Source organism: Micrasema longulum, unplaced genomic scaffold (genome assembly GCF_059751315.1).
Source record: "Micrasema longulum isolate JH-2025_06_02 unplaced genomic scaffold, ASM5975131v1 h1tg000873l, whole genome shotgun sequence".
NCBI classification, from domain to species: domain Eukaryota; kingdom Metazoa; phylum Arthropoda; class Insecta; order Trichoptera; family Brachycentridae; genus Micrasema; species Micrasema longulum.
Genome location: NW_028278065.1, coordinates 109,554 through 125,019, shown reverse-complemented (window position 1 = coordinate 125,019; position 15,466 = coordinate 109,554). Strand labels below are relative to the sequence as shown.

General features: G+C 37.2%; 1 protein-coding gene across 15 annotated transcripts in view; it reads right to left on the bottom strand.

The window, feature by feature from the left end:
• Window positions 1–15,466, bottom strand: part of LOC148278494 (serine/threonine-protein kinase MARK2-like) — a 176,198-nt gene that overhangs the window by 98,975 nt on the left and 61,757 nt on the right. For 12 of the 15 annotated variants that reach the window (XM_088231318.1, XM_088231315.1, XM_088231310.1 and 9 more), the window contains exon 2: window positions 4,181–5,643. The exons of 1 other annotated variant lie outside the window; for it this stretch is intronic. In XM_088231318.1, coding sequence (XP_088087444.1) covers window positions 4,181–5,110 — 930 coding nt within the window. In that variant the 5' untranslated portion in view covers window positions 5,111–5,643. Of the gene's footprint in view, window positions 1–4,180; window positions 5,896–15,466 lie in introns of all 15 variants that reach the window. 2 more of the 15 variants (XM_088231313.1, XM_088231314.1) reach the window with 1 other exon arrangement.

Here is a 15,466-nt window from a genome sequence, read left to right as displayed (position 1 = left end):
TAGTGTAGGGGTAAGTGTTCAGGTGTGTGTAAGTGTGAGTATCATTAAATAGTAAGTGGGATCGTATCGCAGCCAGAAATAAGGAGTATTAATTTATTTTTAAATAAATTGAAATGCGATCTCTTCGACGAATGTGTGGGGAATAAATGTATGACAGGGTTACGAATGATGAAACCAGGCGAGAGTGTAAATCTGAGTCAAGTGTAATTGATAAGATTAGGAAAGGGTCTCTGAGATAGTCTGGTCATGCAGAATCAATGTGAATTGATCGAATAAAAGAATAATTCATTTGATGTTGTTCATGAAAAAAGTATAAATTTCTACTTTTTTGGTGAATAATTGTGTTAAACACACTATAACAGGCTTTTTTGCGTTTTTTATATTAATTTTCGGAAACAGAATTTCATGATTCCATGAAATAACTGATAAAATCGATTTGATCAGTGATCAGTAATTTCTCATCACTAATGAAATTAGTTTGACAGCTGCCATTCTAATCAAGCTATATTTTAAGGACTAGAGTGATTAAATTATCATGATTATGTCAAGAAACAAGAGTGCAATAATTTATTTAACTTTGGAGATTGCCAACTTTGCAATTCAGATTCTCACAAAAAAGTTGTATTTTGAATCGATGTTATAATTATTGTAAACAATTGTATTCTGAACAGGTTTTAATTCATATGTAACTTATTTACTACTACTACCATCACGCCATTTCCCCGTAGGGGTAGGCAGAGAGAGTGGACCGCCACACACGTCTATCCTGGCATAACATCCTAGCCTCTTCCACGTCCATACATCTTGTCATACATGCCCTTCGGTTCTGTCTGCTTTTGACATGACCAGACTTAAGATTTTGGTTTATCTGATCATGCCGCGTCTTTCTCGGTCGTCCTCGTCTCACGTTGCCGTTCATTTTCGCTAGATATACTTGTTTTACCATTATTTCGTCGTCCATTCGTTATACGAGACCGAACCATCCCAGAGACCCTTTCTTAATCTTATCAATTATACTTGACTCAGATTTACACTCTCGCCTGATTTCATCATTCGTAACCCTGTCATACATTGATTTCCCACACATTCGTCTAAGATATCAAATTTCAACCGCGTTCACTCGGCTTTCATCCTTCCTCTGCCAGTTCCATGTTTCACTTCCATACACAAGTGTTGGGACTAAAACTCCGTTGTGCACTGCCAGTTTAGCTTCGATTGACATATTTTTATTAAAAATTACTGTGCTTAGTGCTCCGTTCATTTTGTTGCCCGCATTCACTCTTCTTTTAACATCTTTTTCTAATCTAAATGGTTGAAGATATTGGATTTTATACCTTTAAATATGTAATGTGTCGACGTGATTCATCGTATTACAAAAACGTCACGAATAAAGAGAAACGCTGCATAATTTCGTTATTTACGAGAAGAACATAAAATGAAAACATGTTTTTCATAATACGTGATGTTTGATGATAACATGACAAATGTGTTTGGGATATTAAAATCAAATAAAAATTGCGTGGTAAAAATATAATAAAACTAAAAATGAGGCGCTGAGAGCCAGAGAAAGTTATATTCCTACTCCACACTTCCATGTTACTACTACTACTACCATTACACCATTTCACCGTAGGGGTAGGCAGAGAGAATGGACCGCCACACACGTCTATCCTGGCATACAATCCTAGCCTCTTCCACGTTCATACATCTTGTCATACATGCCCTTCGGTTCTGTCTGCTTTTGACATGACCAGACTTAAGATTTTGGTTTATCTGATCATGCCACGTCTTCCTCGGCCGTCCTCGTCTAAAAGTAATAAAACTAAAAATGAGGCGCTGAGAGCCATAGAAACTCTAGCGACATTTGCCAGCTGAAAACTGAATTAAATCTGGCAAATAAAAAACATTTGATATGAGAGTACAAGCTTACAAAACATTGGGCTTTATATTGAGTCTCTAAGCCTTTTAACAATCCACAGACATCAAAAACACTAAATTTTGCACATGTACGCAGTATCCTTTTTTTTTATTTGGAAATTTATTTATAAACCCTTACGGATTATTATATTAATTTTACAAAAAATAATATAAACATTTTTCATTCATACTCTGTTGTTCAAAATAATATTTTTTACATCTTTTGAGAAATTAGTCTGAGTCTTTTGTTTAGTTTTGTCTGGTAGTTTATTGTATAATTTCAGTCCCTGGTTCATTAGTCTCGATTGTCCTTGTCTTGTTTTAGAAAGTTGTATTTGGTATTTGTCTGATATTCTCGTATTATGACCATGTTGACTACATTTTTTTACAAGTTTTAGTTCTTCGTCTACAATTACATTAGTGGCTAATTTATGGGTAAAATTTTCTAGTCTAATGATTATAGTTGAAAGAGTTCAGTTATATTTAATTGCTTAGTTTGTTTAAAAAGTTCTCTAGTTGCAGTTAGATAGGGAAGGTCATTACTAACTTTAATATTTTATTTTGTTGTCTTGGTAGTCTGTTTATATCATTTTGACATCCTGCTCCCATAGTAGTTGCGTATAACATATTTTAGTTTTTACATAGGCTTCATACATTAGATTTTTTTCTGTTTTTAGAACAAAGTTTTTGATTTTTAAAAAAAGACTCAATAATTTCGCCTTGAATATTGTTCCACTGTCTAGTCTCCTCAATATTTCAAATATATTTTAAGAATTTAAAGAATTCAACAAAAAAATTCAATAAGATTCCTGAACAGATTTTAAAAGAAAATGTTGACAAAAAATTTTAGAAAAAAATAACTCGATGTATTTTATAAGTAACAAGACTTTATACAGGGTGTTCTTTAAACCTAGTCACATCCGAAACCACGATGATCAGTATGAGCAAGAAGACATATTAGCATATTAAAAAAAAAATATATAACAAAGAAAATTTAAAAAAATAAAACATTTAAAAAAACAAATGGTTGCTTACTTCTGCAGGGGAGAAGCGAGGGGAGCGTTTGTCGGCGTATTAGTCCCCCCCCCCGTTTCTCCTCTGCAGAAGAAGCAACCATTTGCTTTTTTCGATATTTTATTTTTTAAATATTATACGTTCTAAAAATTTATTTTAATGTGCCAATATGTCTTCTTACTCATACTGATCATCGTGGTTTCGGACGTGACAGGGTTTAATGAACCCCTGTATAAACTACAAAACATTAAATCTCTGGTACAGTTTAAAGTACGTTTGAGGTCTTCGATAAGCATGGAAGGAACAGATACACATTCTTTTGAAAAAAATAAATTATAATTACAAATAAATGCATATTGCGAATAAATCATGTTTTCGTAATATCAGCATATGTTAGTTTGGTTTTTCTTTACTTTTTCTTTTCTTTTCATGGTCATGTCATACCATATTTATATGCAATATTTTTTTTAATAAAAAAAAAAAAGGAATCGACCATGCTCAGACGCTGAAGACTTAGTGGGCATTTTTTCCAATTTATTTTTTAGGTTAATTTTAAGATGTATTTTTCTTAAGTGTATTTTTGTAATTATATATCTATGTAAATAATATATGTATTGAAAAATAAACAAGTAACAATTAAATTTAATTAAATTTAAAAAAATAATATACAGGATGTTCATTAAACCCTGTCACATCCGAAACCACGATGATCAGTATGAGCAAGAAGACATATTGGCACATAAAAATATTTTTTTAGAATGAATAAAATTTTAAAATATAAAATATCAAAAAAAGCTAATGGTTGCTTACTTCTGCAGGGAAGAAGCAAGGAGAGGGAGGAGGGAATGTAATACTGCGCCGCGCTGCCCTCGCTTCTCCCCTGCAGAAGTAAGCTACCATTTGTTTTTTTTGATGTTATTTTAAAAAAAATGTTTGTTCTAAATCTTTTTTTAAATATGCTAATATGTCTTCTTGCCCATACTGATCATCGTGGTTTCGGATGTGACAGGGTTTAAAGAACACCTGTATATATTGATTATTATTTTATGTTAACGTTCTACTCTTTTTTTATTTAAATTGTTCACCAGTGACCTGGTTTCGTCGTGAGTCGTGACCGAACATCGTCAAACCGGTGAGAGACCAAGAAACCCAACCACTGGTGAACAATTAGAATTTAAAAAAAAATCAGTATTGAAAGTCGATTTTATGCTTAGAATATTATTTTGTTTTGTGATTAGTGATTTCATACCTGCTTCCCTGTGGGTAACGGCGCTATGTTTTTCACTATGGGGAGGATGGGCGCTCTCTTGACCACCGGGCGCACGGTGGCGGGCTGCGCGTCGCTGTTGTTGCGCGACAGGAAGGCGCGCGCGCGCACCGCGCCGCCCGTGGAGTTGCGGCCCGCCTCCCCGCGCGAGAAGGCCGAGCCCCTGGCGGGCGGCGCGCTGTCCACCTGCGCGTCGCTGGCGCCCGCCTTGAGCAGGTTGCTGAGCGCGCGGCCGCGCACGCCCGCCGCGCCGGCCGCCGGCGCCGCCGCGCCGCCCGTGGAGTGGCGCGTGCCCTCGCCGCGGCTGAACGCCGGCCGCTCCTCCGGCCCCGCGTCGCCGGCGCCCGCGCTCAGCAGGTCGTCGTGCTCGCCGTACCGGCTCCGCGCGCGCGCCGCCCCGTCGGGCTCGCCGGGCGGGTCCTTGTCCTTCAACCCCCGCTCCATCTCGTTGATCTGCTTCTGGAGGTTGTCCAGCATCTCGTTGGACGCCTTGATTTTTATCACAGTCACGTTATCACCGTCGGACCCGTTCGTGTAGGAGGGCCCGTTCTGTATGGGAATGTCCGGAGCTTTGAAGGATTTCAGCAGGATGGGGACGGCTCGGTTCACCGTCGGGCCTTTGCCGGGGAACTCGAGCCGCTTCGGGGCGATGCCCGTGGACGTCAGCTCGTAGACGGGCTTCTGCGACTTTTGGTCGTACAGCTTCGTGGCGACGATCGAGGACACGGCCACGCAGGCCGCGCTGCGGTCGGCGTCCGCGGCCGCCGGCTTGTCCATCATGGCTAGAGATATGGCGGAGGGTTTCTCCTCCGCCCTTCGGCCGTCGGTCTCCGCGCCCGGCTCCGCCACCTTGCGGGGGGGGATGCGAAAGCTCTTCCTTATGAAATCTTCTCTGCTCAGCTTTCTGTCCATTTTGCGGGCGTATCACTGATCCATCGTCACGTTCGAGCGAAACCTTTAGACGGCCTTGCGCGGCGTCGCGGCCGGTACATTTCTCGCGAAGTTTTTCCGCTCGACTGTCGGTATCGCGTTATCAGCGATGATTAAGAGTCGCTTATCGCCGGTATCGGAGAGATACGCCGCTGGTGCGGCCGCCCGGCCGATAGCAGTGGCGAGGTACCGCCGGTGGCGAGCGCTCTCCCGGGCAGACGGCAGCGCGTCATGGTCGGCTCCGCTGGGCCGGAGCGCGCTACGGGAGCGACGGACGTCTTCTAACGCTGACCATTTCGTGACCGCGGTCGATATATTCTCACTCGAGGATGATAACACAAGCGAAGGTTACGGAGATAAAGGTTGACGCGATTGTTTGTACTGTACATTCGACTCGATAAAACAAGGTTCATCGGATTTCTATTCGGTGTTAAGCGTTTAATAATAAGTCTTCGTACACTCGAATTGATATCGATCTGTGAGATACATCTCGCACACAATTTAGTGATATTAAACTGAAATTAAAAAATAATAAGTACCGCCATTCCACCTGTCGGTATGAACTTACGTTCCTGACATCGAACGAGTAAAAATAATGTACCGATAGATCGAGGTATGCGGGCAAAGGAAAAACTAAAAATCGTCCAACGAGTAGTATCCGAAGACCCAGAACGTGCGAGAGAACGTAGATCGATGTTGTCCCTCGTATATGGTCCGAGTCCTTGAAAGGCCAACGGTCGTCCGAAGAGCGAGGAGATGGTTCAGTTCTGGAAAAGGGAGACGAAGAAAATCGGTGAGTCCGGTGCGTACGGAAATCTCAAGACCCAGCAACACATCGGCCAGCACGCGGACGACCCGACCAACGGAGCGCTCCCAAGCGGTAACGTAGAACCAACCAGATATGGAAAGGGAAATGTCTGAACACGCACAATGCAAGCTCGAAGCAGCGCCGTGACGCGAAGCCAAAAACACAAAAATACACGAAAACCATCACCAGATCCCGAACTCAAACCAATCGGCAAGAAACATTTTCAATTACCACTCAATCGCGGTTTCTGTGAAATTCACATTATCAAACACAATTCTATGGCCGTGAAAACAATTAGCTACCAAACCTAAAGCCAGCGAAACGGACAATACGAATTATTAGTACCTGCGTTCTTTATCGAGGAATTGAAAAGCGGAAAATTACTTTCATTGAAACGACAATTCGGGACATTTGCGAGCACAATAGAAATTAGACAATGTATAAAAGCCGCAAATACGAACGTAAGTAAGTGTACTGGTAGGTAAAAACAATCCCGTTCTGGCATGTTGAACATGTCCTAATAAATATTATTGAAAAACTTGACCCTTCGATAATTACCCATCTTATATAAACGGAAACGGAAATACGGAAAATTTAAGGATAAATTAAAGAAAAGCTTCCTGACATAATTAACATTAAACCGTACTTTGAAAATAAAGATGTATGTATAAGATGGGCCAGTGTATATCAATTTATAAATTTTGTGTCTTTATTTTTTTTTATTTGTTATGAGTTTTAAATTTTCTCAATTTGTACAATTGTTTAATTTTTTTTTTAATTTTATTATTTCTTTTTGTATTTTGTTTCTTTTTTATAATATTTTGTAAACTTGCCAAACACAAAAGCCAGACTCTTTTTTGGCAAGTTCAACCTTAAGTGTTCCATTTTTTTTTACTGTGTGTTTTGTTTTTTTATGCTAATAAAGGTTGTTATAGAAAAAAAATTAAAATCAATTGAAATTCAAATAAAAGAGCCCAAAAACCTAATAGCATTTTTTTTATTCAACGCATATATTCACTATCTGGCAGTCTTCTGAAGAGTTTGTCGAAAAGGGGGATCCACTATTAAATGTATATGATAAGATTTCAGGAGTCTCCTCTACGCTATTACTAGTTTCATATATAATTACTAATGTCTTAAATAAATAAATAAAAACCCTGGTGAGGGAACATCATCTTTAATGTCATTTTTTATGTCATACAGCATTTCCCTTAAGAACTCGATTGACTAGTAGAAAGTTAATATAACCAAAGTATAATAATAACAATTGTTTTTTAAAGTACATACAGGCACTTTTAAAAATAAAACCTGTAGCTTAATCACAAATAACTATCGATGCGGTAATAAGCGACGTGATAACATTTTTTCACCATGGTTATTTATCGTAATCGCGATCACAATGAAACATTCGTGAACACCTAATATTAAATGTCAAAATATTTACTTTACATAATCCTGCTGCACAATCACATATTTGAATTTCGCCGGTGTAAATATGGAAAATATTCCAAAACTGCTATTTGAATTTATTTATTTATTATTTATCACGCTATTTGTTGCATATAGCCGGCGGTCGGCAAGCTAAATGTCAAGAAGAGCAGTCGCTATGGGAATTGTAATTTAATTTTCACTTTTTTGTATTAGATACTCCTTACTATTTTGCAAATGCAATATATTGTATTATTTTTTAAAGTAAACGCCGATTTTACGGCAATGAACTGTATTTATTTACGAGGAAAACAAAAAACAAACCAACAATATTTAGAGTTTGTCCAATTTTTTGTAGACAAGGACTGGATTCAACTCCCTGGGTAGCTGTTTATATCAACATATTACAACAGAGATGAAGAACAAGGAAAGAAGGAAGGATGAAGAATTGAAGGAATATAGATGTTCAAATATGGGCAGAATGGTGAATGTTACACAGTGTGTAAAGTGGCCACTTAAACCAGCCATTGACAGGTCATAAGCCCTGTAGATGCCTAGACTTCTATATTACCTTCTCTGAAATGTTCTTCATCACTTTAGTAATATGTTGTTAAAAACAAACCGACACGAGCGTTGACTTAGAGATTACACACGCTTTGACTTATGACTGTGATAACTTAAGCATGTTCATTATTGTTCAATGTGATCGCACGAGTATTATGTAAAAGTTTTGAGTCTACATTATATGACAAATGGTAAATCAATCTTTATACTACTCTCACAAATGCATTTGTCTGACGTAAAAAAAAAAATAATTGAGCTGGAATGTTTTTATCTATCATAGAACGAAACAATTCAGATAAAAAGGAACCCAAGTCATCGGAACAATACGCACCATACCTCGGTTACAGCAGCTCCAGGAATAAGCGAGCAGCCTGTTGGCCACATGTCCGGCTATGATACCTACAGTCTACAATAGCTACCCTTCGGATATCTTTCTTTATTTCGTTAACTATAATGTTGGAACAGTGCTTTGTTTATTCATTGTTTATTTTTTTACATAAACACTTGACAAATTATCTACTCTTCTTAATGTTTATTTTTTGTGAATTTATTGATATAATTTTAAGTTGTTAAAACTCCACTCGTCCATGCGCTTTGAAGCTGCAGGACGATTGGTAATCTTGCTTCAACGTGTAAATGTTATGGACCATAAATTTTGTAAATGGGGTAGAAAAGTTCAACAGTCCATGCGCTCCGTAGCTGCAAGACTTGTTATAATCTATCTACTATTTTTAAAAATTAGTTTTTTTATGTTTTTAAGCACTTCGATAGTTATTTGTGATTGATCTACAGAATTGCGTGTCGAAATCCACCACGGCACTTACCGGTCGAAACGGAGAATTTATAGAGAAAAGGAGTTGTACAACTGCGAACAGTTTTTTTCTAAATTGGTACTAACTGTCGGGTAAATATCGCGTTGACCAAATAAAGAAATAACGGGTTCCTCGTTGATTTATGCGTGGCTTGGAGCCGAGAGAATTGAGAAAATTTGTGCGACGCATACCACACCTATTCGTTTTGCGCCGAGCAAAACCAGGTTGCTGATTGATTTTTTAATATATATTTTTTAATATTAACGGACTAAGCCAATTACAACACTTGAATGAAGAAACACATACACAAGAAACTGAACAGACATAACATAATACATGTAGCAATGACGAACAAGGATAATTAACTAATATGTATTTGACCTTTCCCTAAAAAACCGTCCAAAAATTACACATGATCCGAACGGGGGACCAAACGACCCCAGCGCCAATTTGTATACGGCGTCAGGAGAATAAAACGTTGGAAGTGTTTATGACCGTGCAATAATTTATTCATGTTTTCGCGTACACATATTTTACTCATTCGTGTATTTTATTCATTTTTGTTGGTTTGCTGAATGCTTATGTACATAAAGTAAAATTGACCCTTGTATTATTTACGCCTTTTTTTGTTTTAATATTTAAAAAAAAAAAACTAATTCAAAATTTAAAAATAAAATCAGGAAAATGCTTATTTCTATTAATTTCACGATTGCAAAATATATACGGTAAATAGCTTTAATAATACTCGAGTTATCGAATTAAAATCGGTCTATGGGGGATTCGAATCCCCCGCTTCGGTCCGGCTAGGTTAAAAAAACGATCTACATATTATAAGAATTCGAGCTAAGCCATATTATGTCGATTCTTCATCAGATAATGTGATATTGGCGAAGAGATCTACAAAAACCAGGAAGATCTGTCCCAATGAACTCCAGTTGTGTGAGGAATTGACTAATCTACACATTTTGGACATCAGAGCATGAAAACAAAAGTTTCTCTTAGAAGATTTGATAAATAGCAAATTTTGACATCTGGTGACACGGTTGGGAGCATAAAGAGAAATTGATTGCAGCAGAGATGGGATAAGAGATCACTTTATCAGCATTGAGTATTTTGAAAATGCATGTAAGGTCCATATTGATATATTGGCGTGATTGTAGACATCTCTGGGCTTATTTCCATGTTCCAAAACGGAAATTGGTCAATACTCGAGTTGTAAATATTTGCCGCACGTTTCGGAAAATGTTTTCAAGGGACACACTGTGGAGCGGCGGAGACCAATCGCATTAGCCAAAGTAAACAGAAACCTAGATGGTACACAATCGCAGACGTGATGGACGACCGGAGTAACCTGTCGAAGAGTTTTCGACAGTCCACTCAAATGGATTGCTCAAAATACTAACAAAACAAGAGCAGCGGATAGTTTTGATCTGACGAATTGTTTTCTCTCGAAATCAAGAGTTTTAGAAATGCGTGATGATTGACGAACAATAACAATTTCGGAAGATGGAAACAACAGATGATTGGAAGATTGAAATTTCAGTAAAAAAAAATTATTACTACTTTCAAAGTGACCTCCTGTACTATATAGACACTTATTAGTTTAAAATTAAGTCTTACTAGCATGATTCAGTCCGTTTTTAACGAGTTTTTTTTATATTTTTGCAATAAAGTTTACAGTTGCAAAATACACTCTCAAATAAACAAAAAAAGACTGGAAGAATATGACGAACATAAAAAATAAATAAAACTGCTAATATTAAAACATAAATGGTATATTCCATACATTAAAAAATAAGCTATTTAAATCAGATCTTTTACCCAAAATTTAAAAAAAAATCGAAACAAATTAAAATAATTCATATGTATCATATTTTTATTCTCAGGTTCTTGACCATAGTGGCAAAGCGTTTGGCGAGCGCGGTAAGGCGCCGCGCAACGCGTCCGCATATGCATATACAACTCTCCTTATATTTCTATCTGTGGCCCGTGGCACTACCAACATTAAAATGAATGCATTACTCGTGAACTTCTGTGACAAAATTTATTACCAACTTACGAAACGATCGTTTTCGAAAGACCTTATTCATATTCATTATAAGGGCTTCTATAAACACTAGAATCTTTAAAAAATCTTTTATTTGTAGAGTGGGTTAAATCCGATATTCCTCCCGAGTGATAATACCCTATTAAAAAAATAAAGATGTGCTATTAATAAACGACATATTATAAGGAACGGGGTAATTCACAGAGACGTGCGTAATTATCGAACATCTTCATCAACCTTCGAATCGGCGCGTGTAAAGTTCGTTAATTTACCAAATTACCAGCACCCTTTGATGCTGTGCAGACTCAACCCCCGGCTGTCGTCCGGCGGGTCGCGCGGCGCTAGTCGTATTTATACACTTTCGGTCGATCGCGGCAACGAAATGAATCGGATATGCCACGCTCTGATTGGCCGGCCGGCTCTGCTCGGCGGCACATAACAGATACGGGCCGACGCGGCCGCTGCGTGGGGACAATAAGAGATGATGGCGATGATGCAAAAGAGGCTGATGCGCCAAAGCAAGTTCACAATTTTATTATTTTTTTTAACTCGACAACAAAGGCAGAGAGGATAGAACGCCATATCACTATCTTTGCACACAGACCTCGCTTCCTCTACATTCATACATCTTCTCATGCACACACGCCGATTATTCCTACTTTTGACATGTCCATCTTCAAGTATTCGATGGGCTTGATCATGCCACGTCTTTCTCAGTCTTCCTCGTTTTCTGCATCCATAAACATTCGCATCGTAGATCCTTTTAGCCGTTCTTTCGCTGTCCATTCGCTCTACATGTCCAAACCAACGCAGCACCCCTTTCTTGATTCTGTTGATAATGCATGTCTCAGCCTTACACAGTTCACGGATTTCGACATTAGTACACCTTTCATACATCGTTTTACAACACATTCGCCTGAGGGATCGCATTTCGATAGCATTAAACCTACTTTCATTATCATTTCAATTCCATACTTCGCTCCCATAGTGAACTCCATTGTGAACTGCTAGTTTTGCCTCCTGCGATAAACATTTGTTTGCCAAAGTAGATTTCAGTGCACCGTTCACTCTGTTCTCGGCACTCACCCTTCTTTCAATATCTTTTTTGGTCTTTCCATCCCTAGTAAACATACTTCCCAGATACACAAATTCTTGTACTAAAAAATGATTTCCATAATTTTCTACACTAACTACACATCATAATTTTTAAAAATCTCGTGTCAATGAAAGGAATAAAATATGATTTTTTACAATTGTTCATAGTAGGCATCATGTTACTGGGTTATTAATCCTTGTATTGCCATTTCATCACCATATATTTGTTTTATAAAACTTCTGACACAACAAAAAAATAGTTCAATTTTTTTAGTGTATCCAAATGTTTGCAATTAATTCGTATATTGTAACGCTAGAGTAGGATGGCAAAAGAGTATATCTGTCATTTTCTAAACTGGACAAGACAAGCAAATAATTCCTTCTGTCACATAGCTTAAGGCCGTTTTCATACCACAGTCAAAATCCACCTGGTCCGATGAAATAACAGGATGGATGGACTTTTATTTCCTTTGGCAAAAATTTCATCCGCGAGGAGAAACTAAAAAATAAAACGCAAAAATAAAATAAACAAAAAAAGGATTCACCCATCCCAATTTTACCGGGCCGGGTGGATTGAGACGTTATTACTATTATTATTATGGATAAATTATACAGTGATTCTATAGATAAATAAATTTAATTGAAGCTTTTAAATTTGTAATTTAATTAAAACAATTTATTTTGCTGTCACGTGCTACGGATTTATTCAAATGATTTAGAGAACAAGTGGGTTTTAAGCTTTTTCCGAAACATCTCTTCACTGTCACAGCCTCGCACCTCCGCTGGGAGAGCATTCCATGCCATAGGGCCTGCGACCGCAAATGCGCGTTTACTGAATTTAGTGCGCTGTTTGCATAGAGGTGTTATAACTTTTTCTGATCTAAGCGTAAGACGCCTGTCAGCTAGTATATGTAAATTGGGCCTAAATCGTGGAGAGAACAGATATTTTAATATGGCCATTTTGAAAAAAGCTTTAGAAAGGTATCCATGAAAAGGCATCAGGTTTTGACATATTGGTGACAGATATACCCCTTTGCTATGACACTACTGATAAAGCTTCACACAATTTTAATATCTATTTGAGGATTCCATGCATAAAAGATTCACGAGTTTTTACAAAACGTGGTTTCTAATAACGTTTTAGTGATATTTGAAGGAATTCCTAAGTACGCGTTGAATTATTTTTTTAAATGGAGAATTGGCGGTAAATCATAATTAATATACAGAGAGGCAGCCTAAGCAATGAACACTATAGTCCTTAAAATATAGCTTGATTAGAATGACAGCTGTCAAACTAATTTCATTAGTAATGGGAAATTACTGATCACTGATCAAATCGATTTTATCAATTATTTCATGCAATCATGAAACTCTGTTTCCGAAAATTGGTATAAAAACGCAAAAAAGCCTATTATATGTGTTCAACACAATCATTCACAAAAACATGAGACATTTATCCTTTTTTCATGAACAACATCAAATGAATAATTTTTTTATTCGATCAATTCACATTGATCAATTTGTCCCATCTCTAACGTTTTTGCAAAATTATGTAACTTTGTAAGAACGTAGTGAATAATTAGGTTTATTTTATTTTTTTTAGTTTTAAAGCTGATTTTATATATTAATGTTGCTTTATGTGTCAAGCATTGTATTAAAAAAATAATGAACACGCCATATACGAACGATTTTTCGTGTGTCAATATAAATAACTCCTTTGACGTTACTACAAAGTTATGTCGTCACTTTTTCTGACAAATGTCATTCTAATCCAGCTATATTTTAAGGACTATAGCGACCAATTATTCACGTATAAAATGTCGTCGGATGCAATATGACCGTGGCGATGATTGCCTCACACGATTGGTATAAATTGGCGTGTCAGTAACGATTATAGAGTGAAAAAAACAACGATTCTTCCGCGGATCACGAAAAACCCGATGTTTCAATTATGTGAGCGACGTTGAATTTGTCATCAGTAAGAAATATTACCCAACGAGATATAATGAGCGGTTTCAACTGGGCGATTGGGGGACAATAGTGCATGGACTCGAGCGTGGGAGCAATGAATACTCGAGGAACGTAGCTAAATCCCCAATTAAAACTGGAAAATGCTACGTTAAATTTAAATCACCGCAAGGTGATTCTCAACCAAAAAATGAATCTTATTATTCATAGTTGGCGCTTTTAATTTTTTTTTTATTGAAAAATGCCATTTTTACGTTTATATTCAATGAAAATTTCACAAAACTTGGTTTGCGGAAACTTTACACTATATTGATTGTAACAAATACCATAAAAATATCATTTATATCCTTTTCACAAAATGGTGTACAAAACAAAAAAATATTTATTTTATTTAACTAATTGTTTATCTTATTTTATGTTTTGTACACCATTTTGTGAAAAGGGCCTAAATTATATTTTTGTGATATTTGTTACAATTAATTTAGTGCAACCAAGTTTTGTAAAAATGACCTTTTTCAATTAAAAATGATAAAAGCACCATCTATGAATAATTAGTCACATATTTGCTTTTAGAATCACTTTAAGAAAATATTGAAGAGTGTCAATTTTTTAATATTTTGTTTGCACTACAACGGACCAGGAGGCCCAGTGACAGTAGTGAACTACATCACAGAACACCCAGGCTTGAGAAAAATCACATTTATTTTTTGTGTTCTCACCGGGAATCGAACCCGGAACCTTCTAGGTGCGAGTGAAGCATCTGGACCACTACACCACGGAGGCCGCCAAACTGTAAATCATCTTTCTCATGTCCCTGTCAGCATCGTGTGGTGCATATAGCACTGATAATACGTTACAGCCCCGCTTCAGTACCGAAATTACTAAATTAATGTTTATGTAATCATGTTTATTCGTAGTATTCTTTAATAAAATGAATGCTTTCACTTTCTATTTTGTTGTATCCCAACTCAACACAGGACTCTTGGTCTCATAGAGTCAGGGGTACGTTATATTTTTTGTAATATGTATCTTTATACGAATAAATAAATAAATACTAGTTTGTATAAAGTTGTTGTTAAAATAAAAACAGTAATCAGACGCTGAGCGATTTGGAAACAACGTAAAAGGAAAATACAATGATTTAAAAAAAAACGTGCAACACGATTCGCAGAAGTCGTAAATTGTAACGATAAAACGGGAATCAAAGAAACCAGCGACAAAACGGTAACAAGAGAGAAGTGAGAGGATTAGGAACTTTCTTTTCGTCTGTCTAATCTAGATCGAAATGACTTATTCCGAATGGAGGTACAGAAAAGCCCGCATCGAGAGACGCCAATTACTGCAATCGCCGCGGTCGATAGGAAATCGCGGATCGGATCGATCAATTACTGTTACCGGGTGCAAGAACGAATCACGCTGAGAGAAAAGAGATCGGACGAGATAATCACACAGAACGACGCTTATTTCGGACATTATAGTCCTTAAAATATAGCTTGATTAGAATGACAGTTGTCAGCAAAAGTGACGACACAACTTTGTAGTTACGTCTAAGGAGTGATTTATATTGTCACACGCAAAATCATTCGTATTTGGCATGCTCATTTATTTTTTTAATG